The following is a 27,167-nucleotide window of genomic DNA, read 5'->3' as shown; positions in this document are numbered from 1 at the left end:
CCATCCCCCTTGTTTAGGGACCAGCAGGCTGCTTTTGCAGTGTTTGGGACTCGATTACAGCAGAAAACAGTTCCTCTCCAACCCCCCACCCCACCTACCAACCCTGTCCCTCTTCAAGGGCCCCTCTCACAAGATACTGCTCCTTGAGCAGGTTCAGTCTCTACTGTTGCTGGGGGCTGTAGAGGAAGTCCCCTGTAGCACTAGGGAGAGAGGTTCTTACTCCCAGTATTTCCTGGTTCCCGAATGCAAGGGAGGGATGACACCTATCCTCGACTTCTGCAATCTCAACAAATACATCAAATATGTGAGATTTTGTATGGCCATCCTGGCAACTATCCTCACCACCTTCAACCACAATGACTGGGGCGCTGCCTTGGACCTTCCTTTAGGATGCTTCTTTTCATGTAGTAATTCTCCCACCCCACAGGAGGTTTCTCCAGTTTGTTGTAGGCGGACCAGCACTACTAATACACCGTGCTGCCCTTTGGCCCCTCCCCAAAATGTATGGTCAGAGTGACAGCGTACCTCAGGAAGAGGGGAATTAATAAATATTTTCCCATATCTGAATGATTGGTTACTGAGGGGCAAGTCCAGGGAGGAGGTCCTCTGTCTTGTCTAGTTCACATTACACCTACTCAATCATCTGGGTCTCATCCTAAACAGCAGGAAGTTGACACTGGTTCCAAATCAAAGAACCAAGTTCACTGGGCCCTGATAGAATCTACAAATTCAAGTGCGTTTCTGACAACTGAACGATTCAGGAGATTTGCCATGTATCTCTGAAGCGGCAGTCCCCACACTCAAGCACAGACCGGGTGTGCCTGTGGTTGTTAGGTCATATGGCTGCATGCACACAGGTAATCCAATACACTAGGCTGCACCTTTGTCCTCTTCAAACGTGGCTGGGTTCCTGTATCGTCTGCACTGTCATCTCCTGGACAGACTGGTCTTCCTCTGCCAATCCTGAATTCCTTACAGGGCTGGATAGTTCAGGACAATGTGTGCCAGGGCAATCCCTTTGCTCAGTCTCCACCGACCAGAACTATTGTCATTGATGTCTCCTTAATAGGTTGGGCAGTACATCTGGAGTCACAGAAGGTTGAAGGCCTGTAGTCAGAACAGGAAGCTTCTCTACCGATGAGTGTCCTGGAGCTTCGTGCCATCTACAATGCTTTTCAGACTGTTCAAGATCACATCAAGGCCTTAGCAGTTCTCATGCTCACCAGCAATATCACCACCATGTATTACGTGAACAGGCAGGGGAAGCACACTCCATCATGCTTTGTCAGGAGGCAATCAGGTTCTGGCAGTTTTGCATCAGGGGAACCTTTCCCCCATAGCTGATCACTTGCAAGGGATCTACAATCACCTGTTGGATCACCTTGCCAGGAATTTCTCCTTTCTGAAGCCCAGCGTCCTGTGGTTCATCTTTGCAGTTTGGGGCATCCCGACAATCAACCTGTTTGCCATGAGCAAAAACAAGAAATGCCAGCTGTTGCGAGTCTCAGTCTACCCTCCCTGGCCAACGCTTTTCACTTGAGCTGGGAAACAGCACTCGTGTATGCCTTCTCTCCTATTCCGATCATGGACTGTGTCATGCTTATTGCTCCAACATGGCTGAGAGAATGTTGGTTTTCTGACCTCCTCACACTACTGATCCAGCCTCCCATATTCCTACCCCGACCTCCTGACTAGCACCATGGTCAGGTTTTGTACCCAACAGCCCTGCATCTCACAGGGTGGATGCTGCATGGTTAGATGAGGAGGACGAATGATGTTCAGAGGCAATCTGGCAAGTCTTGCTTAACAGTAGGAGGCCCTCCACCAGGGCAGCCTATTTGGCCAAGTGGAAGCAGTTCACAGTATGGTCGTTAGCTGGGGGAGTGCAACCAACATGGGCTTGAATCCAGGACATCTTGGAGTATCTGATACACCTTCAATCTTCTGGCCTCATGCTGAGTTCATTGAGAGTCTACCTGGCAGCAATTTTGGCATTTCATCTACCTATCCATGGGAAGTGAGTGCTTTCAAACCCCATGGGAGTGAGGTTCTTGAAAGGAGTCATTCATCTCCACTAATCAGTTACAGAGCCGGTTACTTTGTCGGACCTTAAAACTGTTTTAGCAGCTCTTATGGGACCTGTGTTCAAGTCTTTGGCAACTTCTTCTTTCTCCCTTCTATGTCAGCAAATGGCCTTCCCTGGGGCGCTAATACCTACCAGGAGAGTGTGCGAGTTGCAGGCTTTGATGGCAGAGCCTCCTTACCCGTGATTTTCCAAAGATAAAGTGACCCTGCGGCTGCACCCTACGTTTTTATCTAAGGTAGTTTCCCAGTTTCATTTGAACCAAGTTATATATTTACCGGTGTTCTCCCTTAAGATGCATTCAACCCCAGAGGAGCACCGTCTCCACATTTTGGAAGTCAGGCAATGTCTAGCATTTTATCTGGACAGAACTAAACCTTTCTGTTCTTCACTGCATCTGTTTGTTTTATATGAGGACCAAATGAAAGGTCAAGCAGAGTCAATCTCCAGGTGGAATAACTTCCTGTATCATGATAGCATACAAAGTAGTCCACAAGCGGTACGAGCTCATTCCAAAGAGATCAGGCGACGTCAATGGCATATCTAAATGACACCCCTATATTGGACATTTGCAGGCAAGCCAGTTGATCTGTTGAGCATACTTCTGCAAACCATTGTGTCATTATGGCTGTGTCCAGATCAGATGCAAACTTTGGGAAGGCAACACTGCAGTCCTTCTTAAAATAGACACCTCCTGCAAGCACTGCTTGCAAGTCACCTACATAAAATACGTGGCTGTATCTACTCGAAGAAGAAAAAACGGTTAGCCACCTGTAACTGCTGCTCTTCAAGACATGGTGCAGATGTGTATTCCATGACCCACCCGCCATCCCCTCTGCATCAGAGTCTGAGCTTCTAACATTTGATGCAAAGGAACTGAGAGAGTCAGAACAGCAGCACCTTTACATGACCAAGGAAGGGGCTAAGGCCTCCGGGCGTTAGCGTGGTTGCCCCATGGGAATTGCTAGGCAATGTTCTCTGGCTCCGGTGCCTCAGGCATACGTCTGCATCATATCTAGAAGAATAACAATTAGAGGTAGGTAACCGTTTTTTATTCTTTCATTTCGAAAAATGGATGATCTTTTAGCTATTGGTCAACAGACCTGGTCAAATTAGCTCGTTGCATATGTTTGCTTTGCCAGGGTTACACAAAATAGCTTGTTTAAAATCAGTACTTGAAGAGGGAATCCCATACTTCACTATTTCAGATCCTCCACCCTCTACACTCCAGGCCCCATGCCGTAGACATTTTGGAGTTCACTGCTGATTCCTGAATAAGGATGCTTTTATTATGTTATTAACCAATTGTAGTTGATAAAGTAATAATACTTGGTCATTTGCTGTGATATATATTATATAGATATAGATAGTAAATGAAACAATGAATTCACACTACTGTGGCTCTTTTGGGTAATGGTGATTGCTAATTTGGCTCCTGAATCACTGAAGTCTAATTATCACTGCACTAGTTAATGCTTCTCTCCTGTCTGGTGATTTACAGAGGATGACAATGCAAACACTTAAATATTACCTTTTAACATTGAAATGAGAAGTGAGATTAATGCATGCAGCAACTTACAAGCACTCCATAAAGTCTAAACACATTCTTTAATTCTAATACTTATTTTCATAATACTAACACACGTGTGAACAAGACAAGTTCCAGCTATGTATGTGTCATTGTTAATCATAGAATATCATAGAATATCAGGGTTGGAAGGGACCGTAGGAGGTCATCTAGTCCAACCCCCTGCTCAAAGCAGGACCAGTCCCCAATTTTTGCCCCAGATCCCTAAATGGCCCCCTCAAGGATTGAACTCACAACCCTGGGTTTAGCAGGCCAATGCTCAAACCACTGTTCAGTTGAGACCTAGGGCCTTGGCAGGAGAAGGCACCTGGTCTGCCAGAGTCACAGCCTACAGCCATTGTAACCATGTGGGGTAAAATTTTCAGAAGCACTTAAGTGACATATTTCAGAGTAGCAGCTGTGTTAGTCTGTATCCACAAAAAGAACAGGAGTACTTGTGGCACCTTAGAGACTAACAAATTTATTTGCATCCGATGAAGTGAGCTGTAGCTCACGAAAGCTTATGCTCAAATAATTGTTAGTCTCTCAGGTACTCCTTTTCTTTTTTCTAAGTGACACGGAGCTTCTGAAAAATTTAACCGTGATACAGAATACATCTAGCCTACAGTTTTAAAAGTAGAAAAAATTCATGGCTAAAAATCAAATAAACAGGGGTCTCCACTTAATACCTCAGCTCTTCCTAAATATATTTCTTCAGTGTTTTTTGTTTATATGAACTTGACTCTTCCAGTATACCCCAAGCTGCACATGCTTAAAAAAATAAACACACCAGAGAATCCACCCAGCATTAAGTCTTTTATGACTGACTTGACTTCCTATTTATTTTCCACTATTAAAATTTTTTTAATATAGTGTTTACAGAATATATTATATTGTTTTCATAAAGGATTAAAATCTTCTGATAATCTTGTAGATGAGAAAAAAAGGTCAAACTTCTAAAATAGTTGTGTCCCACAAACCAATTTGTTTTCCTTTTTAATGTACATTTTAAATTTTTTGTATGCAGAAGTACAAGCATTAACCAAGTTTGATAGAGACATACTATGAAATATCATATTAAGGGAGTGATGACAAAACCATATGTTCACTAGCAGCTATTGAGCTCTACTTGCTCTATAAATACTTCACATGGAAACCAAACAAACATCTTTTCAACCCTAGCCCACTGATGAAGTCAGTAGGTGGCTGATGTTCTTTCTAGACCTGTTCCAGGAAGGCACAAAACTGATTCCGATTCATTATCTGATGTATGGAAACAACCAACCCTGTCTGAAAATGTATATTAATAACTCTGGCAGAAATTGGTTCCATTTCATGGCAAGAAATACTAAAATGGCTGAAGTTGCTCAGCCAAATATTACACACGCCTTGATAAGTAACACACGCCACGAAGACTTTCAAGAGGACTTTAAAAGGCAACGTTCATGGAAATATCTATTCACCAAACTCAGTCATACTAACCCAGAGCAATATTGAATTAAGGTTTCTGAATTTCATATGCTTTTATTTAGCACTATAAACTACCAAGTTGAGAGTAACTGTATGCTGTTTAATAAGAAAGTGAAGTCCCAATCTACCCTGCCTCCCATGGACCTCTGTTCTTTCCAGGAAGCTCATCTGTCTTTCATTTGGAATGCAGCTGAAGTTAACATGGCCACTTGTTTTGACAATATACGTAGCATTGTCAAAACATTGCAATTGTGCATCTCCAACTGTTTGTCAACGCAGCTCTTGGAGTTATGTTTATGGGTTACATAATGCTGCAGTTCCAGCTTGTGGAATGGGTACTGATTTTCAGGAGGGCCTCATACTGGGTCTCCAGTTCTGTATGTGTACTTCTCCAGCACTGTCATTGCTCCCACAGTTGATAATGTATCACCACTATGTGAAAGTGGATAAGTATATTTGCAGGTGTATATACACAAAGAGTTAATAATAGTTGGGAGGGGGTTGAGAGGGAGAGGGTTGGGTTCTTTTTGTTTTTATGAAGGTGTTTAGACTCCAAAACATTTTCTTCATTAGTTAAACTTGAAAAAAGGTCAGGAATCACCCAGGATAGGTTTAAGGCATTCAAACTTTGTAATAATTCCTAATCAGAGCCTTTTGGCTAAGAGTTTTTGATTTTAAAAATGTTTAAGAAAGTCTCAGTAACAGCAACCCATGTAAGGTTATAATCTCCACCCAAGCCTATTTAAGGAGATTGGGGGAGCCCCTAAATGTGAGGCCCAGAGGCAGAGGTATCTTTAAACAAATTTCAGGGTAGTATTAGGAGGGGGAATAACTACTACAGAGTTTGTATTATGAACCCTGGCAGAGGAAAAACAAGCTGTGTAAAAAAGTAATCATAAAGGCTTATGAACTAAGAACTCTGCAGGGTTCCAACTTTAAATGTAAGCTCCTTTTAATAGTCAACACTTTCTCCCTAAAAAATCCAGCATTAGCTCAAGGCACCTGTTTTCACTAAGACCAATCTATTACTGAAAAATTTGGAATTTCTAGGCCAGCTGTTCTAGAAATGTGACTTTTGATCAAACCAAGTTAGGAAAAATGTCTCAAAAGCAAAGGACTCCTTGACTTTTGAACTGTTCTATCTCACAAATAACTTGTCCTGTTTGCCTAAACTTTCCTAAGGGGGAAAGGGGGAATTTACCCAGGGTTAAGATTGGTTTTGGTTTGGTAGAGGCTGAGATTGAGGAGGATGGTTTAAATATACTCCAAAATACAGCCAGGTTTATTATGGAAGAGAAAGGAATCTATGATCATTTTCAAATTTAAGTGAATTGTGCACTGTGACAAACTTAACTCAAGATACACATTGAAAATACTGAAGTATCACTGTGCAGCAATCTCTGTGGCTGAATCGAGGATGACATGAAGGGATTCTGAATGGGTTCACATCCAACATACTTCAACCACAAAAAGCTTGAGCAAAATGTGAGGCATTGAAGGGGAGATATAATTGGAAAAGTCAAGGGATCATTTAGGATCTGTGAATCCTTATTTGTAAAAGCAGTAACCACGGCAATATACATCCAAAAGTATAGGGTTTAAATGTTCGTTGTTAATTTGTTTTAAAATCAACCCTATATTATGATTTTCACGTGGCAAGGATTAGATTTCAATATACGTTTCTCCCTTCCCCATCTCAAGACTGGGTCTTGCCCTAATGATTCCCTAAGCATATGCTCAGTTAAAAATAAATAAATAAACACTGACTTACAGCTTCTGATTTGGGAGGCACCGGAGGTGGAGGTAGGGAAACATCTGAAGATTTTGTTGCTGCTGCTAGAGTTCCAGGTATAGGAAGAGATGCAGTGCCGCCCTTTGACCGGAAAGAACTTCTGTAATTATCACATTTGGTTTTTTCACTTAGTGAGCGAGTAAGAGGCTGATCGTTAGGCTTCCCAGATTCTTGGTCCAGCCACAGTTCTTCATAAGGGAGATCTGGTTTTGCAGGTAGAAACATTGATTCTTCACTAACTTCAGGAAAAAGGTAGTCACTGCTACTATCACCAGAGTCCTGGTATTGAAGAGCATCATGAGAAAACAGGGCCCACTCGCTACACAAATCTCTGCACCCATGAAGGTTCACTTCACTATTTCCATGCAAGTTGTTGCCATAAACACAAACTGAGAGCCGGTGAAAGGACTGCGTTAGTTCATCCCGGGCATAGCTGAGAGAATTGGGCACATGATTGTGCCCAGTGCATCGACTTTTCTTAGGGCTCTTACAATCTTCATTCCAGTCAGTTTTCACATCTCGCACTGCACGGGAATATTCATCTATGTCAAACTGTTCCTGGCAGATATTAAACCAGTGCTGGACCAAGGTTTCATGCCACAGCTCCCCCTTCACAAGACTCTCTGGGAGGCTAAACTTTGGAAGAATCAAGTGCAAGGGAAAATGCATTGGAATAACTTTGTTACCACGCAGCACACAACAAACCACCACAGTCTTGGTTTGAATGTTGACAAACTTGTATCTATGCCCCTCACGGATAAAATGCAAGTCATAAGGGTTTCTTGGTGTGGGGCTTGGCACAGTTACATTAACAGGCAACCTTGTTTTTTCTACTATATTGCGAATTGTGTGCTCGCCTTCTTGCATCTGTAGCTCAAGTGGACTGCGGGTGCTAAATCTGCCCTTGCACTGGAAAGGAAGGCTAATGCTTTCATTGGTCCTATGGTTCATGCAGATGAGACATGGCATTTTGCCTCTGCCTAGCTTACTGATGGAATTAAGTTTCCCAATTTTCTTGAAGATGGTGTTGAGTCGTGACTTTTCCTTGGACGTTTTTGCATAAAGGATTTCCGCTTGTCCCATTAAAGTGAGCTCATCCCCAGTGCTGAGGGTGATATTATAAACCTCTGTGTCTTCATTGCATTCACCCGAAGCCACCTGCAATACAAATATAAACAAATAAAAATATTTCTCCCTGCACAGTGAAGATAGCACCTGAATTCATACCAAGTCTAATTAGGTGGGATTGGATAGTAGGATAGGAAATTACATCTCAAAAGAAACTGTAAATTATTTTTGTTTTAATAACTTTAATAGAGTCAAACACAAGAATTTTATCATGAAAATCTGCAAAAGTTAAATTTCTAATATGCACCACACATTACTATGGTCTTGCTTGAGAAAAAAGTAGTCATCTGGAACCGACATGGTTGCTAGAAAGAGTGTGACTATACAAGCCTAGTTTTTTGGGAAGGACAAATAAAATATTCTGCATATTTAAATAGCAGCCATCCAAAAGCAGTAAAGTGTATTTGGGAGATATTGGTATCCCTAGTTATTTGGCATTCATTCTCTCTCCTGTTTGCGGCTTTATAGCACTTCCCTGCAGAGGTCTCAGAGGAAAAGGGAAAAAAAAGATTCTCTCTCCCACCAGCTTCCTTCCATTGTGCCTCTCCCTTGTGATCCAGGAGTAAAGATACCTTCTTGGTATAATCCCTTCCCAGGCCCTCAAGACAGTGAACCCCCATTCTCTGGGTCAAGAATACTGGTTCTGTCACCTCTGTCCACCTCTTCCTACCAGACCCTAGGCTTCCCCCTTGGTTTTACCTAGATTGTGATTTGAGAGTTTAGATAACATATGTATGGTCACATGTTTCCTAGTATGGAAATTGTACTAGAAGGTAAAAAGATGCCCAGGCTTGGTTGTTCTACGGTTATTACCTCAAGACTGCTGAACTCTAGATCCTCTCTTTAGACAGCCACTCCTATCGGCCTTATATCTGGGTGTCGTAAAAAACACCTTCCCCAGTTAAGTAACAGAACTCAGCTCGCCTTTTCTCAGCAGGATCAACACCTGTATGCAGAGTAAGGTGTTTCAGGCAGACCCTGCCATCCTGTTACAGGCACCTGCTGTACAGTGTAGTATAGAGTATTTGTGGCTGGGCACGTTGAGCAGGGATTTCATTTGCAGATTTTTTTAAACTATGTAAAAATTGTTTTCTCCACCCACAGAACATCCTGTTTATGTGCAGAGTAAAGCCCTAATTCCGTGCTTCAAAATCTGACACTGTTAGCAAATAGCCATCACATAAATTATTAAGACAGCTTACTAACCAATTTTGTTGTCTCACTCTGTTAAATAAATGAGAAATGCTGTAAGTAATTGCCCTCCCCCATGGAAGTTCTGATCCGCAATTTGTCCATATTTGTGAAAATGTGATTGACTTCTGTGAGTCTTTCACAGCAAGTATGAACAGTGCATTCAATACAAGTGCTTCGGTATGTTCAGCATGTCTGCTTAGCATTTCAGTTTCAGTGTTTCCTGAGAGGAAGTTATTCAAGTTCTGCATTATCTAAACAACACTAATCAGTCTAATCCAGGAAACTACCAAGGTTTTATTGTACATAACACCCATTCACAATTTACGCTAGTGGTCAGGCAACATTCAGAAACACTGATATATATATATGGAAAACATTCAGTCTTCTGCTGATAACATTTTCATCAAGCTCATTTCAATCTGCTCTTCAAGACCAGTACACAGGAAGTTACATTCAGGATTTGGTTACTGGATGTCATTTTGACTTCAGTGGAATTGGTGGGAGTTGAGGAAACTCAGCACACATTGTGCACACCACACTGACTTTCTTAAAGAGTCATCTTCTGCAAGAATGTTCACTTCCATGGAAGTGCAAGTGTATGTGTATTGTTTTGAAGAGGTCACATAATGAGAAATTTAAGACTTGAGAGGTAGCTGTATTTTCTTACTGCCCCCCCCGCCTTTTTTTTTTTTTTTTTTTTTAAAAAGGGCACCAGAGGGAGTAAAGGGAAGAGCAAGGGAAGTGTTATATAATCTATGATTGCGGAGTTGCTGCTTTGACAACTTGTAGTTCCCTAGAGATCTACAACAGTCCAGAACAGAAGGAAACGTTTAGCCAGATATTAAGCTTCAGAGGTGATTAACACCATGGCTTCACAATGAAGAGTGCAGTTCCTGGGTCTGCTGGGGTGAATGCTAGTTATCAGGGATATCAGAGTCTTTTCTTACAGAAAAAGAAAAGCAGCATTTAAAATCAATAATAGTGAACTGATTAATAAATTGGACAAGTCAAATTTAATTTTGTTTTCAACCCAATCTCTTAGCAGAGAGTTCTATAACTTTACTGCATAAATTCATCTGGTGATGATTTAGGAAATAAAGCTAAATTTTACTTTTGGCATAAGTGTTAAAACAATAGAAAAGTCTTGCCAGGGTTCTAGTCTGGTATTGGCCTTGAATAAAATACAACTCTGCAAACTTCATTGTGAATGGCAAATTCAGTACAGATCAGCTGTTGTCTGAAACCATCATAAGAGAACCACACACACACAAAAAATTAGCTGTAAAAAGGAAAACCAGAAGTTGAAAGATTGCACAACAGACTTAGCTCCCACCTAAAAATCCTTATTAAGGTGAAGTTAAAGTTGAAGACAGATCTCAGTGGGCTGAGTGCATATTAATTCCAACATTCTGGAAAGAGAGTTAAGAAAACCCTAATTCTCCTTTTCCTGGGTTATGTCTAGATTTGATTTTTTAGTCTATTTTATCACATTAACACATTAGTTAATATATCTGTAAATTCTAGTGTAGATGATGCAAAAGTTTGTTCCAGGACACAAACATTTATTGCTAGTCTGACTAGCAACAAATGTGTATCCTATTTACCGTATAATTTACAATCACGTTAAACAGTGTTAAAACACAACCAAAAAATTAAGATGACGCATCCTTAAGATTACATTTCTCAAACAAGGCACCTAAACTACTGTGATTCTGCCCCGTAGCAATGTCCTGAGAAAATTAAACTCTCACTAACTCATTCACTCATAACAATTTCACATTATCAATAACCATTCAACTAGAATGCCTTAACCTTAATCCTATTGTGTGTTTGCTGCTCTATGGCTCTCTTTATTGTCGTATACAAATAGCACAATTTAAGTGATCACTTCTCATACTTACAGACCCAATCCCGCCAGGGCTGAGGGCATGCATTTCCTCAGCGAAGGTGCTCGCAGCACCTTACAGAATCAATCCCTCAGGAGTCCATGGTGGAGCGAGTTATCTAAGTGTTATTACACACAGAGCTAGCTTGCCTCCATATACAAAATTATAAATACGAAGATCAATACAAAATGAGCAAAGCTAGTATGATGAAAAAAGCAGCAGACTTAAAAGCAGCATTTCAGAGACCTGTATATATGAAACAAGTTACAGAAGATGTTTTTTCTATCCTCTGCATGTGAACAGGAAAAGACAGTAGACTGGCATTTCCATGGAGGCAGAATTAAGATAGCCCACAGTATGCACCAGTGAAGACAGAACTAACTGAAGAGTCCCCCGATATTTGACACACTGTTAAAAAAAAAAACTCTTTAGGATTCTATTAAAGGTTGTAACACTCAAGAAATGACAGAAGGAATAATCTGAGAGGAGGAGCACCAATAACCAAACTACAATCAATAACCAACTATATACTGCAAAGCTTAAACATCCTTTATTAATAGCATTAGTGTTTTGGTAGCTCACAGAGGTCTCAATCTGGACTCAGGGTCCCATTGTGACTCACTTCTCTTCTTACTTCCATGCCCACAGGTCAGCAAGGCTATTGCCTCCAGATTGACTCTTGTGTGTTCTCATTAGGATATTCCTCGCTCCTCCATCCTAATTCAGTTTTGCAGTATTGCCAACCTCAAGTGATCAAAAATTATGATTTTTAAAAAAAAACCCCAAAAAACTTTGATTTTCGGGGTGGGGGAGGAGGACAACAAACGATATTTTCAGTTTGTCTTTTGGTTTTATTTTAACTTTCTTCTACTCCTCTGTCAACTTGTGTGTGATGATTTTAGAAAGAAAAGTAAACATTCAATGACCCTTTAATGCAACCAAAAATGCATGTCTCTCCCCGCCTGCTCAGATGGAAACTACACTTCCCTAACTTAGGGTGAGAAGAAGGTAACTGCCCTCCATTTCTTATTACTGTCTTGACCCAGCAGCCACATTTCTCTGCCCAGCAGTGCCACTTTCCCAACACCTCTCTCCCCACCTCATGCCTCCGGGCCCTTCTCCCAGCTATAGGGCCATACATGAAGGCATGGCTCAGTGGCAGGGCATGTCTGCATCCTTCACCCCAAAGCTCTCGCACAGAACTCTGCCCGCAAACCCAGCCCTGAAAAATCATATGAGAAGCTCCTGTGGCCAATCATTGTGACAGCTCCTTCCGCAGGCACCAACATCCCACAACTCACAATCAATTTGCAAGAGCTGGCAACACTGCAACTTTGCCTCTTCCTAGATGCTTGGAGGGAACTCTTCTTGCCTACCACTGGCTGGGTGAGCAGCCATCTGAGCCCTTCATCTCCCACCTATCACTGTCCTCTGTGCAACGTCAGCCTCCCATATCCACCTGCAGCCCTAAATCTGCCTCTTGTTCCCCGCACTGCACTACCCCCTTTCTCCCCATCCACCTGTTCCAGTGTCTCTGCTGCTCTTCATAGTCCTTGTGCCCCTGAATGACGGTGGCAGCCATTTTGCCTGGGGGGTGGGGGTCTGGCTTCTATCTTACTGAGAACAGTGGGAGGTGGCAGTGAATTTTATTAAAGGCCGCCCCACTTCCACACGCAGACAGACTGCAAGGAAATGGGGGCCATCTTGCGGGCTTCTGCCCCATTGACGGTAATAGGAGATGGTGGTTATTCTGAATAAAGGAAAATTTGAAAGTTGGTGCCTTTGACCATGTTTGCATGAAACCGGTAAAACCACACCCAGAATCTCTAGAGCTGGGGTAAAATCATGAGAGTTGGCAATACTGGTTTTGAAATACGTTCGTCTAGGAACAAGAGCCCTGCTGATTTGTAGGGAGGTAAAACCAGGCGATGGGATGGGGAAGGATGAGTTCAGTGAGTGAGTTTTGTTGACACAATTCACCTCCCAGCAGCGTGACAGCACCGCACATTTTACATTTTTCTGAAAGTTTTTTCACCTTCCACTTAAAATTAGAATATTTAGACATTTCACCATAAAACCCTGAGGTGCTTGCAGTTAGCTTGGTAATAACCAAAACCTGGGCCAACAGGTCCCTGATCTTCTTCCTTGGAATTGACTCAGCTATGATTTATGGTTATTAGCTCGTAAACAGGAAGCGTCCCCGACTTATTTTATTGTTAACCTGGCACAATCCTCAAGTAACCTTCTCTTTTTCCCACCCCACCCAGTTATTTTTGCCTTCATGCTTGTTCTTGCAAGATGCATTATCTTACAGCTACTAACATTAAACACCATACTTTATATCTCCATTACCCCCTACCCCTCTTAAATCTTATTGCTTAGTGATACATGACAACTCCTTCCTTCGTGGTATCTGCAATATTTGCTGCATTGCATTTCAAAACCATTTCTAAATCACTAACAGACATTTAAACTGAACCACTCCCAATACTAACAAGTAAGTTTGGGACTTATATTCCACCAGAAGGATCCTCTTCCATATATTAGTTGCTCTCCGTTCTCTCTCTGCCAGTTATCAATCCACGTCAGGAGTTCAGCACTGATGCCAGCGTTTTGACCTCACTCACTGGCTTCCTACAAGACATTTTATCAAATGCACTACAAAACAGTGATGAATTACATCACTGTAATCTTTTAAACTCTGTCTCCTGAAATTCAATGGCAATTTAGATTGACTAAAGTAACATTTGCTGCAGAAGACAGACATCAGGTAGATAAAAAATGATTACCTAACAAAAGTTTTGTACTGGGAAGATTAACATATTGCCTCTCACAAGTTAGTGCAAAGTAATAGATTCTTCCAATAGCTGATGGGATAGGTTTTCAAGTCCTAATTGTTCTAATCTGTTATCGTTGGATGAAAAAGTGTTTAACCATCTGGATATATAAAGGTTTATATCAAAAACATTTTATTTAGTTGCTTCATTATAGCTGGTTACATCTGCTGCATCTTATTATGAGGGAGCGCAGCAGTTATGCTACAGTAAAGGTGACTTAGCATCAGTGCGAACTAAAAATCCTTTAACTATTCTAGTCACCTCTGCAACAGTACTTTTGAGTATTTAAGCTGCTTTACAAACCCAAGTAAGTTATTCGGAGATAGCAAAAAAGGTTAAAAAAATAAACAGTTCTGTTTTTATTCTTCTAAGGATTCTTAGAGTATTCAGCATTGGTGAGGCCTCATCTGGAGTACTGGTTTCAGAGTGGTAGCCGTGTTCGTCTGTATCAGCAAAAAAAACAAGGAGTACTTGTGGCACCTTAGAGACTAACAAATTTATTTGGGCATAAGCTTTTGTGGGCTAAAACCCATTTCATCAGATGCATGCAGTGGAAAATACACTAGGGAGATATATATACACACACAGAGAACATGAAAAAATGGGTGCTGCCATACCAACTGTAACAAGACCAATCAATTAAGGTAGGCTATTATCATCATCGGGGGGAAAAAAACCTTTTCTAGTCATAATCAGGATGGCCCATTTCAAACAGTTGGCAAGAAGGTGTGAGTAACAGTAGGGGAAAAAATAGCATGGGGAAATAGTTTTTACTTTGTGTAATGACCCATCCACTCCCAGTCTTTATTCAAGCCTAATTTAATGGTGTCCAGTTTGCAAATTAATTCCAATTCTGCAGTTTCCTTGAGTCTGTTTTTGAAGTTTTTTTTGTTGGAAAATTGCGACTTAGGTCTGAAATTGAGTGACCAGGGAGGTTGACGTTCTCCGACTGGTTTTTGAATATTATAATTCTTGACATCTGATTTGTGTCAATTTATTCTTTTGCGTAGAGATTGTCCGGTTTGGCCAATGTACATGGCAGAGGGGCATTGTTGGCACACGATGGCATATATCACATTGGTAGATATGCAGGTGAACGAGCCTTTCATAAAAATAAAGGGAAGGGTAACCACCTGTCTGTATACAGTGCTATAAAATCCCTCCTGGCCAGAGGCAAAACCCTTTCACCTGTAAAGGGTTAAGAAGCTAAGATAACCTTGCTGGCACCTGACCAAAATGACCAATGAGGAGACAAGATACTTTCAAAGCTGGGGGTGGGGGGCGGGAAACAAAGGGTCTGTCTGTCTGCGTGATGCTTTTGCCAGGAACAGATCAGGAATGCAGACTCAGAACTTTTGTAAAGTTAGTAAGTAATCTAGCTAGAAATGAGTTAGATTTCCTTTTGTGTAATGGCTGGTAAAATACGCTGTGCTGGGTGGAATGTATATTCCTGTTTTTGTGTCTTTTTGTAACTTAAGGTTTTGCCTAGAGGGATTCTCTATGTTTTGAATCTGATTACCCTGTAAGGTATTTACCATCCTGATTTTACAGAGGTGATTCTTTTACCTTTTCTTTAATTAAAATTCTTCTTCTAAGAACCTGATTGATTTTTCGTTGTTCTTAAGGTCCAAGTGTTTGGGTCTGTGTTCGCTTGTACAAATTGGTGAGGATTTTTATCAAGCCTTCTCCAGGAAAGGGGGTGTAGGGCTTGGGGGGATATTTTGGGGGAAGACATCTCCAAGTGGGCTCTTTCCCTGTTCTTTGTTTAACACTCTTGGTGGTGGCAGCATAGGGTTCAAGGACAAGGCAAAGTTTGTATCTTGAGGAAGTTTTTAACCTAAACTGGTAAGAATAAGCTTAGGGGGTCTTTCATATGGGTCCCCATATGTGTACCCTAGAGTTCAGAGTGGGGAAGGAACCTTGACAGAGACTCTTATGGTGTGGCTGATGTGATTAGCTCCTATGATGGTGTCCCTTGAATAGATATGTGGACAGAGTTGGCAATGGGCTTTGTTGCAAGGATAGGTTCCTGGGTTAGTGCTTTTGCTGTGTGGTTGCTGGTGAGTATTTGCTTCAGGTTGGGGGGCTGTCTGTAAGCAAGGACTGGCCTGTCTCCCAAGATCTGTGAGAGTGATGGGTCGTCCTTCAGGATAGGCTGTAGGTCCTTGATGATGCGCTGGAGAGGTTTTAGTTGGGGGCTGAAGGTGATGGCTAGTGGCGTTCTGTTACTCTCTTTGTTGGGCCTGTCCTGGAGTAGGTGACTTCTAGGTATTCTTCTGGCTCTGTCAATCTGTTTCTTCACTTCAGCAGGTGGGTATTGTAGTTTTAAGAATGCTTGACAGAGATCCTGTAGGTGTCTGTCTCTGTCTGAGGGGTTGGAGCAAATGCGGTTGTATTGTAGAGCTCGGTTGTAGACAATGGATTGTGTGATGTGGTCTGGATGAAAGCTGGAGGCATTTAGGTAAGTATAGCGGTCAGCAGTTTACCGGTATAGGGTGGTGTTTATGTGGCCATCGTTTATTAGCACTGTAATATCTAGGAAGTGGATCTCTTGTGTGGACTGGTCCAGGCTGAGATTGATGGTGGGATGGAAATTGTTGAAATCATGGTGGAATTCATCAAGGGCTTCTTTTCCATGGGTCCAGATGATGAAGATGTCATCAATGTAGCATAAGTAGAGTAGGGGCATTAGAACAATGCTTCCTCAGCTCTCGTCCCCTAAGTAAGCCATAAAAATGTGTCCAGTTTTGGGCCCCATACTAGAAGAAGGATGTGGAAAAATTGGAAAGAGTCCAGTGGAGGGCACCAAAAATGATTAGGGGGCTGGAGCACATGACTTATGCGGAGAGGCTGAGGGAACTGAGATTATTTAGTCTGCAGAAGAGAAGAATGAGGGGGGATTTGATAGCTGCTTTCAACTACCTGAAGGGGGGTTCCAAAGAGGATGGATCTAGACAGTTCTCAGTGGTAGCTGATGACAGAACGAGGAGTAATGGTCTCAAGTTGCAGTGAGGGAGATTTAGTTTGGATATTAGGAAAAACTTTTTCACTAGGAGGGTGGTGAAGCCTGGAATGTATTACCTAGGGAGGTGGTGAAATCTCCTTCCTTAGAGGTTTTTAAGGTCAGGTTTGACAAAGCCCTGGCTGGGATGATTTAGTTGGTGATTGGTCCTGCTTTGAGTAGGGGGTTGGACTAGAGGACCTCCTGAGGTCCCTTCCAACCCTGATATTCTATGATTCTATGATAAAAACCACACAGTTTTTAAGAGGGATGGATAAATTGGAAGAGTAAGCAGTTGCCTGCATGATCAGAGACTGATAGGCTCCTAAATTTGATGAGTAGGGCCATTCTTGTCAGTAGTATGCATGTATTTATTTCCATCACCTGAAGCAGGCTTTCCCTGGTTCCAGGAGTTAAGGTGGTATCTCAATATTGCTTATAAACGGAAAGGTTCAATATAGCCCTAAAGCATGATGTTAGTACTGTATAAGGCCAGGTAACAATGAGGACCTGGGCTACAATTTAAATTTAAAACTGAAGATGGACTGATTTTAGCAATCACTGCTGTGGCATTTTAAAATATCACATTGGTTACAGACCTCTGAAGCGATTTTGTTTTTGGAAACAAAAGACAAGCTTATTAGGACTGACAAGCTGTAATGCAACTATGCCAGTAAATCAGCAATTTATTCATTCAGTTGCATAACATTTTTAAGGCTTAGAAAACTGATCATTTCTCAAGCAAATAAAAGCTCTTGTTTTATTTCTGGGAAAAAATGCACTCTGTAGGGCAGTGGTCCCCAAACTGTGAGGTGTGCTCCCCTACGAGGGCAGGGCAGCGCACGGCAGGGCCCAGGCCAGCCCCCACTGGGGGTTGGGGAGGGAGTGCCACGCTTCCAGCCCCACTCTGCCCCAACCCTGTTCAGCCCCCCAGCCCAGCTCCACCTCCAGGCCAGATTCACCACCAGTCCCACTCTGCCCCCAACCCTAACTCCCTTCCATCACCAGCCACATCTCTGCCCTCATTCTCTCTCCACCACCAGACCAGTTCTGCCTCCAGTCCCAACCCCTTCCCCATCCCCAGTTCCACCCCCAGCTTCACTTTCAGCCCAAGCTCCTCTGCTGAGGAAGCCTTGTCTGTGCAGTAAGGGGGGAGTGTGTGGGGGGGAGGAAACAGATTCTGTTAATGGAGGTGGGTGGGGGGGTTGCGACTGGAAAAGTTTGTGCGCTGCATCTGTAGGGACTAGCATAGTAAAGCACTATGCCAAGAGTATTACTTAAACATACTACTTTTCAGAGACTAAAGGCAATTACTAATTACTTAGGAACTATAGCACATGTGCATCTTCCAACTGCTCTACAAACATTCATTGTCAGAATATCTCTTGGAGGCAGATAAATCATAGAATCATAGAATATCAGGGTTGGAAAGGACCTCAGGAGGTCATCTAGTCCAACCCCCTGCTCAAAGCAGGATCAATCCCCAACTAAATCATCCCAGCCAGGGCTTTGTCAAGCCTGACCTTAAAAACCTCAAAAGGAAGGAGATTCCACCACCTCCCTAGGTAATGCATTCCAGGGCTTCACCACCCTCCTAGTGAAAAAGTTTTTCCTAATATCCAACCTAAATCTCCCCTACTGCAACTTGAGACCATTACTCCTTGTTCTGTCATCAGCTACCACTAAGAACAGTCTAGAGCCATCTTCTTTGGAACCCCCTTTCAGGTAGTTGAAAGCAGCTATCAAATCCCCCCTCGTTCTCCTCTTCTACAGACTAAACAATCCCAGTTCTGTCAGCCTCTCCTCAGAAGTCATGTGTTCCAGTCCCCTAATCATTTTTGTTGCCCTCCGCTGGACGCTTTCCAATTTTTCCACATCCTTCTTGTAGTGTGGGGCCCAAAACTGGACACAGTACTCCAAATGAGGCCTTAACAAGGTAAGCAGCAACCCTTCTGTTAACTCATTTTGGAAATAAGTGATCCCAGCCACAGAGTCAGTGGCAGTCTTTGGAATTCAGGGCTCCCGGTCCCGCGCTCTATCCGCCGGGACAACATTGCCTTTCTTTTTGGAAGCTTTACCAAGTTACACATCCAATAAGGTGGGGTGGGGGGTATTTTTTTTCTCATCAATCTGACCAGCGACCTAGGTACTTATATGGACTCTCTCCCTGCAACAGCCGACTGCCTATCCTTGACAACTTAGTGCTATTAGCATTTGAAGAGTTGTTCCCTGATATAGCTCAGCTTTTCTCTAGTGGTTTCCCTCCACCTGTGGAGAATCAAGAAAAGCCATCTTCACCAGTGTCATGGTGCTATATACACAAAAGATCTCTGTGGTGATTTACCAAGTATTACATCGAAGAGGTTACCAAATAGCATTTCAGCAAAGGACAGGTACTTGTAGAAACTACATATTTAGAAAATCTTTATCTCTTAAAATTTTCTAATTCTTATTTCAGTGTAGACTAAATATGAATCCAAGAAAGTCCGTATCCAGATCATTCTAAATTTTCTCTCTCTCTCTCTCTCACACACACACACACACAGCGCGCAGACCTATGGGCGCTTTACCATCAGGAAAACTTAATGTGGATACAGAAGGACTCATAAATTGTTAATAATTCCATAATAATTCTTCAATTCCCATTTCTGCCTGCTGTTACAGAGTCCTGTACTCCAGCCATGTGCACTGCCTCTCCTATCTCACAGATAACCCAGCAGATTTTGCGCCATGTCCGCCTGCCACAGGTAAAAGGGGAGGAGATGAAGAGATGCCCCCATGCCCAGATGTTAGTTATTAAGGAAAAAAGAGCCATCTTCCTCCCCACAAAGTGAAGTAAAATAACCTCTTACCCCACAAACAGCAAGATTCAAATTCACAACATCCATAGCTTCATCAGAAGCCAGGTTTTCTCCTCTTTACAGTGCGGACTGCTCCACCACAGGCATTTAGATGGAGAGGCAAGGATCACACTGGACCAACCATATAGGAGCAGCAGGTGCGTAGTTATGGCCGGTTCAATGTGCATGGATGGGGAGCAATATAGCTGTTACCCTGCTGCATCAGGGAAGACAGGAGCTTTTCCTTTGAAAGTTACCTGTCAGTGAGAAATCCTAACAGTCAGACCACTATTTTTTGCATCTGGAAACAAAATTAAGGGTGAGGAAAAGCAGAAGTTTGGAGAACAAACCGTGGTAGGAAAAGCAGACAGGTATGAAACACAACAAAGGAATGGACAGAAAAGGGTTCAAACAGGAAGCGAACTCTGCACTGCCCTGTGAGAGAAAAAGTTTAGTTTTCACTCTTTCAGAAGGAAAAAGGTAACAAGATGGAAGATAAAGAAGAGAAAAAGAGGGAGAAAAGAATAAATGGAAAAACTGTTAAGATGACATCAAGGTAAAATAAAACTGATTTTTATAATACTTCCTATATTTTATTGCACTATGATAATTGATAGAATAGGACTGGAGTAAAATTGCTGTTGCTGAGCAGGCAACAATACTAATATGATGTATGAGCATGGAACTACATTAACTGGGCTGATATTTTAAAAAAACCCTACCACAGTGGCAGGATTTTCTCCTGGCTTGCCTATGAAGCCTAGTACAGCATCTGGGTTTCTTTTTAATAATAATGAAATAACAAAAAGGCTGACCTTCTAATTCTTGATGTAAAAGTTCTCTGTTATCAGAATACTGACACCACACCTTTGGTTACAAGATTTCCCATGCAGAGGTCTCCATTAGATAGATCAGTGGTAGATCTCAACCTTTTCCCATGCCAGTACCTCCCTCCCATCCAGCTGAGATCTAGTCAGAACCCTGCATATGGGAAGAGTGGTGGAGGGAGAAGAAATCACAACTCCCAAGTTGAAGAACCCTTAGTGTAGATCCCAAGAACTTCTCGTGAGCATCTATGTAAGTGCTACACACACGCAGAGGCATCAACTATGTTACATAAGCCTTTTTCTTTCCTTCTTGTATTTGAATACTGAATAATGCTGTATTAATTTACAACACATAAAACTGGAATGATTTACTGTATATAGACATAATAAACTTTAGTCCTCTCCAGTGCTTACGTCAATTTCATAGGCATATGTATGGCATTTATATTGTACAATATTTATTTTGTTACAGTCTTATAAAAAGTTATCACTTAAACTGTTCGTCAGTCCTGTTACATTACTTCACTTTTTTTATTTTGGGATGCAAACAGGCTTGGTCTAGACAGATATCACTAGTTTGAAACAGTTGCAGGGGGAAAAAAAAAAAAAGGTAAGGCACCTGTTTAGCCCACTATTAAACACAGAATTTTTTTAAACAGAACTATTACTGTAGATAGCAATTTTCTGAATCCAGTATTGATATCAAAACAGCATGCTACACTTAACTTTCAGCATCATGAACTGGCAAAGTATTTTTTAAAAATTCCCGTTCAGCTTATGTGGGAACATTTTACATTTAACAAGCTTGTAGTTGTATATCCTCACCCTATAAAATCATAGCTGTGCATTTCACTGACTGCATTTTAATTTTTCCATTGATCAGTTAAATAATGCCAATACATTTGTACTGTGCTGCACAGAGCTACGAGTCCCACTATAACAATGTATTCAATCTTAGGTATGTTTAGCTTTGCCCTTGGAATGCAAAACTGCCCTGTAATCTCACATCATGGTGTTAAGTAATCAGGTGCCCAGTTATACACATCCAGGTTAATCAAGAGAGTCTATATGAAAACAATGTACTGTTTTGAAAGATGCATTCATTTTGTCATTACATGAGTTAAATCATATTTCATGTTTATATAGCACCCCTTCAAACATCATGCTTCACGTGTATAGGAACTATGGGTAAAACCCTAGTCCTCTGCTGCAGCAGCATAAGAGGGATGAAGGAGCCAGCTAGGGATTCCTCTTGGGTACAGGATTCATTGGCGGCGTAAAGCCAGCATAATCAGCTTGCTCCCACATCCGTGTAGGAGGTATGGTTAGCTCCTACGTGCTCCAGCTCCAAGAGGTTATGTAACAACCCTAGTTGGTGTTCCAGGTGGCGCAAATTAGATCAGCCTTGAGGCTGCTGTGACCGGTGTTGGGCATTGACCAGGCTTGCACTGTAACCTACTGAAACTACAGGTGAGAATTTGTGTGGATAGATTCAGATATCATCCTATTTAACACAGTTTCAGTTTGAGTGTTTGTGTGTGGCCACAGGAAACCCTTTCCCACTCCCATGTGGATCACTGATCCTCTCACAGACTCAAGATGTACACAAGAAAAGCAAGTGGGTCTTTTGTTGTTTTGCTTTATATACAACGCTATTTAACTGCAGTAGTCTGCCATCTGATTAGAGACAAGTAACTCCATCACAGTACCCTACACACTGTCTGGAAATGAGGCTTTCTGGAGACCGAGTGGAGCAGCTGGTGCCTCGCAGGGAGTAAAATCCAGACTGCTTTTGCGGGGTGAAACAAAAGACACTTTGTCTAAAATCTGGCAACAGCCCTTGAGTTAGATGGATGGATTATTGGGGGTGCTCCGCTGCTGGGCTGTAGGATCAAAAGGCGCCTTGAAGAACACACCGTTTTAATACTACAAAAAAATTATACTAAAAATCACTGCCTACGAATAGAAGACTAAAGACTCATCTGTCTTAAAGTCACTTTTCCCCACATAACGCAGTTGCTCGTTTGCCATGTATATAAAGATTGTACCAGTTAATCATTTAGATGGGAACAAATATTTATTCAGGGGCTACCTTAACGTTGAATGTTATTTCCTCCATGACGTAAACTCGTTCAGGAAATGCTTTAGCCACCTCCTCCACACTGTTAAAATACTGCACTGGCTCCTTAATATCTCGGTCTTGTTCCAGCAGCTTAAACTGCCCTGAAAACAGATGATAAACAGAAGAGCGGTAAGATATTTACATTGGACAGCTGTCACTGTGGCAACTGCTTACTCACTCCTTCACTATGATGCTTGGTCAGTTTCATCTGATTATTAATAGTTAAGCAACAACAGAAGAGATTGCAAAAGTGTCTTCATAAGCTTTCAAATGAAAAGTTACCAAGTTTCACTAACCCAGAATTACAAGAATGTGTGGGAAGTGAAGTCAAATTAAAAAGGAATCTTTTATCAGATGCTTTCTCTAGAACTGGCAAGTAACTACTAGTGCTTCTACATGTGTACACTTATACCTTACAGCTTCTGTGTAGAAAGCTCTTAGAATACTTTGATTTATAGAAAACACAAAAAACCCTTGTGCCACAAAGAAACCAAAAATAGTGCTGAAATTTTTAAAGTATCATTAGACTGCAGTAAAGAAGTTAAACTAAAACCAATCTCCTTACACCATATTTTGGTAACAGTAGTGTACTGGTTGAATGCTTTCCACATGACAGTTTACAATCAGAAACAATGTTTCAAATAATTTGTTAAAGCTAGCTCCATTTAATCCATTATTAAAAATGTGTACCTTTAAACACACACACGACTATTTAAAACTCTGTGGAAGATAAAGTATTCCCCTTCTAAAGTAAATAAATTATGAAATGTTGGAAATAAGTGTTCCCTACTAACTTTACCCTGCACCACATGACAGACATTTTAATTTGATTATTTTCTAAATGTCACAGAAGACAAATCGCTGCCTAGACCCTAATACTGTGGCCACATTCATGATTTTGGAAGGAATGTTTATACAATCCTGAATAGTCACCTCATTTACCGCATTTCTTTTTATGCAATATGAATGCACAATTTGAAAGTAAACTTTTGCTAAAAGAGCAGTAGCTAAAGCTGGGACAGACACTACAAACATTTTCAGTATATTAGTGAGATTAATTTAATCAGTGGAGTGATTCTCCCCCACTTTTGAAAAATATTGATATTAGTATCCTACAGGATATTCCCCATCAAAAACACAGTGAAACCTGTCTCAAGCAATGACTCCAGACAGAAAAATTGGTTGTTTAATTTATTTAGATTTTAAATAGCTAAAAAGGTGCCTGTCCAAGGCTACAGGCACCCTAACACACCATTAACAAATACAATTCGATCTCTGAAGCACCAAAATCATCAATTAAACAAGAACTCAGCCAGCCAACCACCTAAAAAACTGTCTCCTGTCCCTTCATCTAGGAAACATACCCTCTGCCCTCTCCAAAAACCTTATTGGACAGATGTCTTTTGGGGCATGCCAGAAGGTCCCCAAATTTTGACTGCTTTGAACCAAGGGGGGCAGGGGAAGCAAATCTCACAGTCCAAGAGCCCTGACAGCAGCCCCCTCTCTTTTATAACCAGGAGGATCCTCTCCAAGTGTCCCATCTGACTACAACCCCCTGCTGACAAATGGAGGATTAATCTTCTAATAAGGGGAGAACAGCAGTGTTTAAGGCTACTTTGGGTGGACTCATAAGGTAGGAGTTTGCCCTTCTTGTACAGATTTCATGGTAGTTTTAAGGTATGATAGGCAGGGCTAGTAGCATTGCCTCTTAAAGTTCCCTGACATTTCCCACCACAATAATACCCTGTTTTCAGTTGTTTATAAAGCTTTGCCAAACTAACTATTTGGGCTGAAATTTTCCATGATGGTTGCTTGGAAAATTTCAACGAAAACAGCCCAGCTGTTTCCAAGAATGAGGCAAGGGACAAATAAGTTATTTTGCCCATGCTAAAAAATTCTGGCAACCTTTTATTTGAGAAACTCTAGCCCTCCCCCGCCCTAATATTTTGAAGCAAGGCCAAGTTATAAGCCTTTGAAGAGTCACAGTTCGCACATGATCAGTAGAGACTTGCTAGAGCTTAACAGAGACTCTCCTCACTGAGCATGCTCCAGCCCAGGGCTGAGCTAGATTTTACCTACAACTGCAGCTTTAAGCTGCTGTGGGCCAGGCCAGGTCTGGATCCAGGCACTGGAACTAAAAGTTGGGCGACTCTCACTCCTGTGCTCTCAATGCCTCCCTTACCTGAGCAACCTTAATTCAGCCCCTTACACATATCCACTACAGTACAGTCTTTAATTACATGATTATGTACTCTTCATGCATACTAGGGTATTAGGGCTGTCAAGGGATTTAAAAAATTAATCCCAATTAAATCACGCTGTTAGTAATAGAATACAATTTATTTAAATTTTTTTGATGCTTTCTACATTTTCAAATATAGTGATTTCAATTACCACACACACTACAAAGTGTATAGTGCTCACTTTATATCTATTACAAATATTTGCACTGTAAAAAAAATCAAAAGAAATAGTATTTTTCAATTCACCTAATACAAGTACTGTAGTGCAATCTCTGTTATAAAAGTGTAACTTACAAATGTAGAATTATGTACAAAAAATAACTATTAAAAAAACCCAACAGTGTAAAACTTTAGAGCCTACAAGTCTACTCAGTCCTACTTCTTGTTCAGCCAATCGCTCAGACAAACAAGCTTATTTACATTTGTAGGAGATAACGCTGCCCACTTCTTGTTTACAATGTCACCTGAAAGTGAGAACAGGCGTTCACATGGCACTGTTGTAGCTGGTCGCAAGGTATTTACGTGCCAGATGCGCTAAAGAGTCATATGTTCCTTCATGCTTAAACCACCATTCCAGAGGACATGCATCCATGCTGATAATGAGTTCCTCTCGATAACGATCCAAAGCAGTGCGAACCAACGCATGTTCATTTTCATCATCTGAGTCAGATGCCATTAGCAGAAGGTTGATTTTCTTTTTTGGTAGTTCGCGTTCTGTAGTTTCGACATTGGAGTGTTTCTCTTTTAAGACTTCTGAAAGCATGTTCCACACCTCATCCCTCTCAGATTTTGGAAGGCACTTCCGATTCTTAAACCTTAGGTCCAGTGCTGTAGCTATTTTTATATCTCACATTGGTACCTTCTTTGCATTATGTCAAACCTGCAGTGAAAGTGTTCTTAAAATGAACAACATGTGCTGGGTCATCATCGGAGACTGCTATAATATGCAGTATATAGCAGAATGCAGATAAAACAGAACAATTCTCCCCCCAAGGAGTTCATTAATTTAATTAACAAGTGTCATCAGCATGGAAGCATGTCCTTAGGAACGGTGGCTGAAGCAGGAAGGGGCATACGAACGTTTAGCATATCTGGCATGTAAATACCTTGCAATGCCGGCTACAGAAGTGCCACGCGAACACCTGTTCTCACTTTCAGGTGACACTGTAAATAAGAAGCGGGCAGCATTATCTCCCATAAATGTAAACAAACTTGTTTCTCTTAGTGATTGGCTGAACAAGAAGTAGGACTAAGTGGACTTGTAGGCTCTAAATTTTTACATTGTTTTGTTTTTGAGTGCAGTTATGTAGCAAAAAAAATTTACACTTGTAATTTGCGCTTTCACGATAAAGAGATTGCACTACTTTTATGAGGTGAATTGAAAAATACTATCTATTCTGTAATAAAAAATAATAATATAAAGTGAGCACTGTTCCCTTTGTATTCTGTGTTGTAATTGAAATCAATATTTTTGAAAATGTAAAAAAACATCCAAAAATATTTAATACATTTTCAACTGGTATTCTATTGTTTAACAGTGCAATTAAAACAGCAATTAATTTTTTAATTGCAATTAATTTTTTGAGTTAATTGCATGAATTAACCGACAGCCCTACTAAGCATACTTGTCCTGCCTCAATGCAGGGGACTGGACTAGATGACTTCTTGAGCTCCCTTCCACTCCCTTCCATTTCTATGATTCTGGTTTTTCCACAGGACCCTTGCCTTTTCAGTATATAGAATGAATCAGCTCTGGGAATCAATCAGTGTTTTGTAGTGAAGGAGACTTTTCTGTAGGACCCCTGGTTCATTTGTTGCAGAAGTTGGAAGGTGTGTAGTGAATGAGGTCTCAGAGTTAGAGACAAAGAGTGAGTGAGTGAGGTAATATCTTTTATTGGACCAACTTTTCAGAATTAAGGCACTTGAATGCTGCTCTAGAGAACTGCATTCTATCCCTGCCTCTGGCACAAAGTTCTTATGTGACGCTGAACAAGTCACTTGAACGTGCAAGTAACCTGTACAAAATTTGGTTTCTTCTTTTCTACTTGAGACTGAGGGTCTGATGTGCAGAAATGCTGAGCACTCATGGCTGCAACTGAAGTCAGTGGGAGCTGTGCTTTGAACATATCAAGTGCTGCATAATGCTACATACTCTGTAAAAAAAAAAAAAAAAAAAA

General features: G+C 41.4%; 1 protein-coding gene across 6 annotated transcripts in view; it reads right to left on the bottom strand.

The window, feature by feature from the left end:
- GAREM1 (GRB2 associated regulator of MAPK1 subtype 1) overlaps nt 1–27,167 on the bottom strand; it is a 122,885-nt gene that overhangs the window by 8,756 nt on the left and 86,962 nt on the right. For 5 of the 6 annotated variants that reach the window (XM_037892686.2, XM_037892685.2, XM_027821283.3 and 2 more), the window contains 2 exons: nt 22,718–22,848; nt 6,892–8,070 (listed from right to left, as the gene is read on the bottom strand). In XM_037892686.2, the coding sequence (XP_037748614.1) occupies nt 6,892–8,070; nt 22,718–22,848 (1,310 nt within the window). The remainder of the gene's footprint in view (nt 1–6,891; nt 8,071–22,717; nt 22,849–27,167) is intronic. The other variant, XM_037892689.2, reaches the window with a different exon arrangement.

This window comes from Chelonia mydas, chromosome 2, assembly GCF_015237465.2.
Source record: "Chelonia mydas isolate rCheMyd1 chromosome 2, rCheMyd1.pri.v2, whole genome shotgun sequence".
Classification (NCBI taxonomy): Eukaryota; Metazoa; Chordata; order Testudines; family Cheloniidae; genus Chelonia; species Chelonia mydas.
The sequence above is the reverse complement of the archived record's forward strand: the minus strand, read 5'-3'. Positions and strand labels throughout refer to the sequence as shown.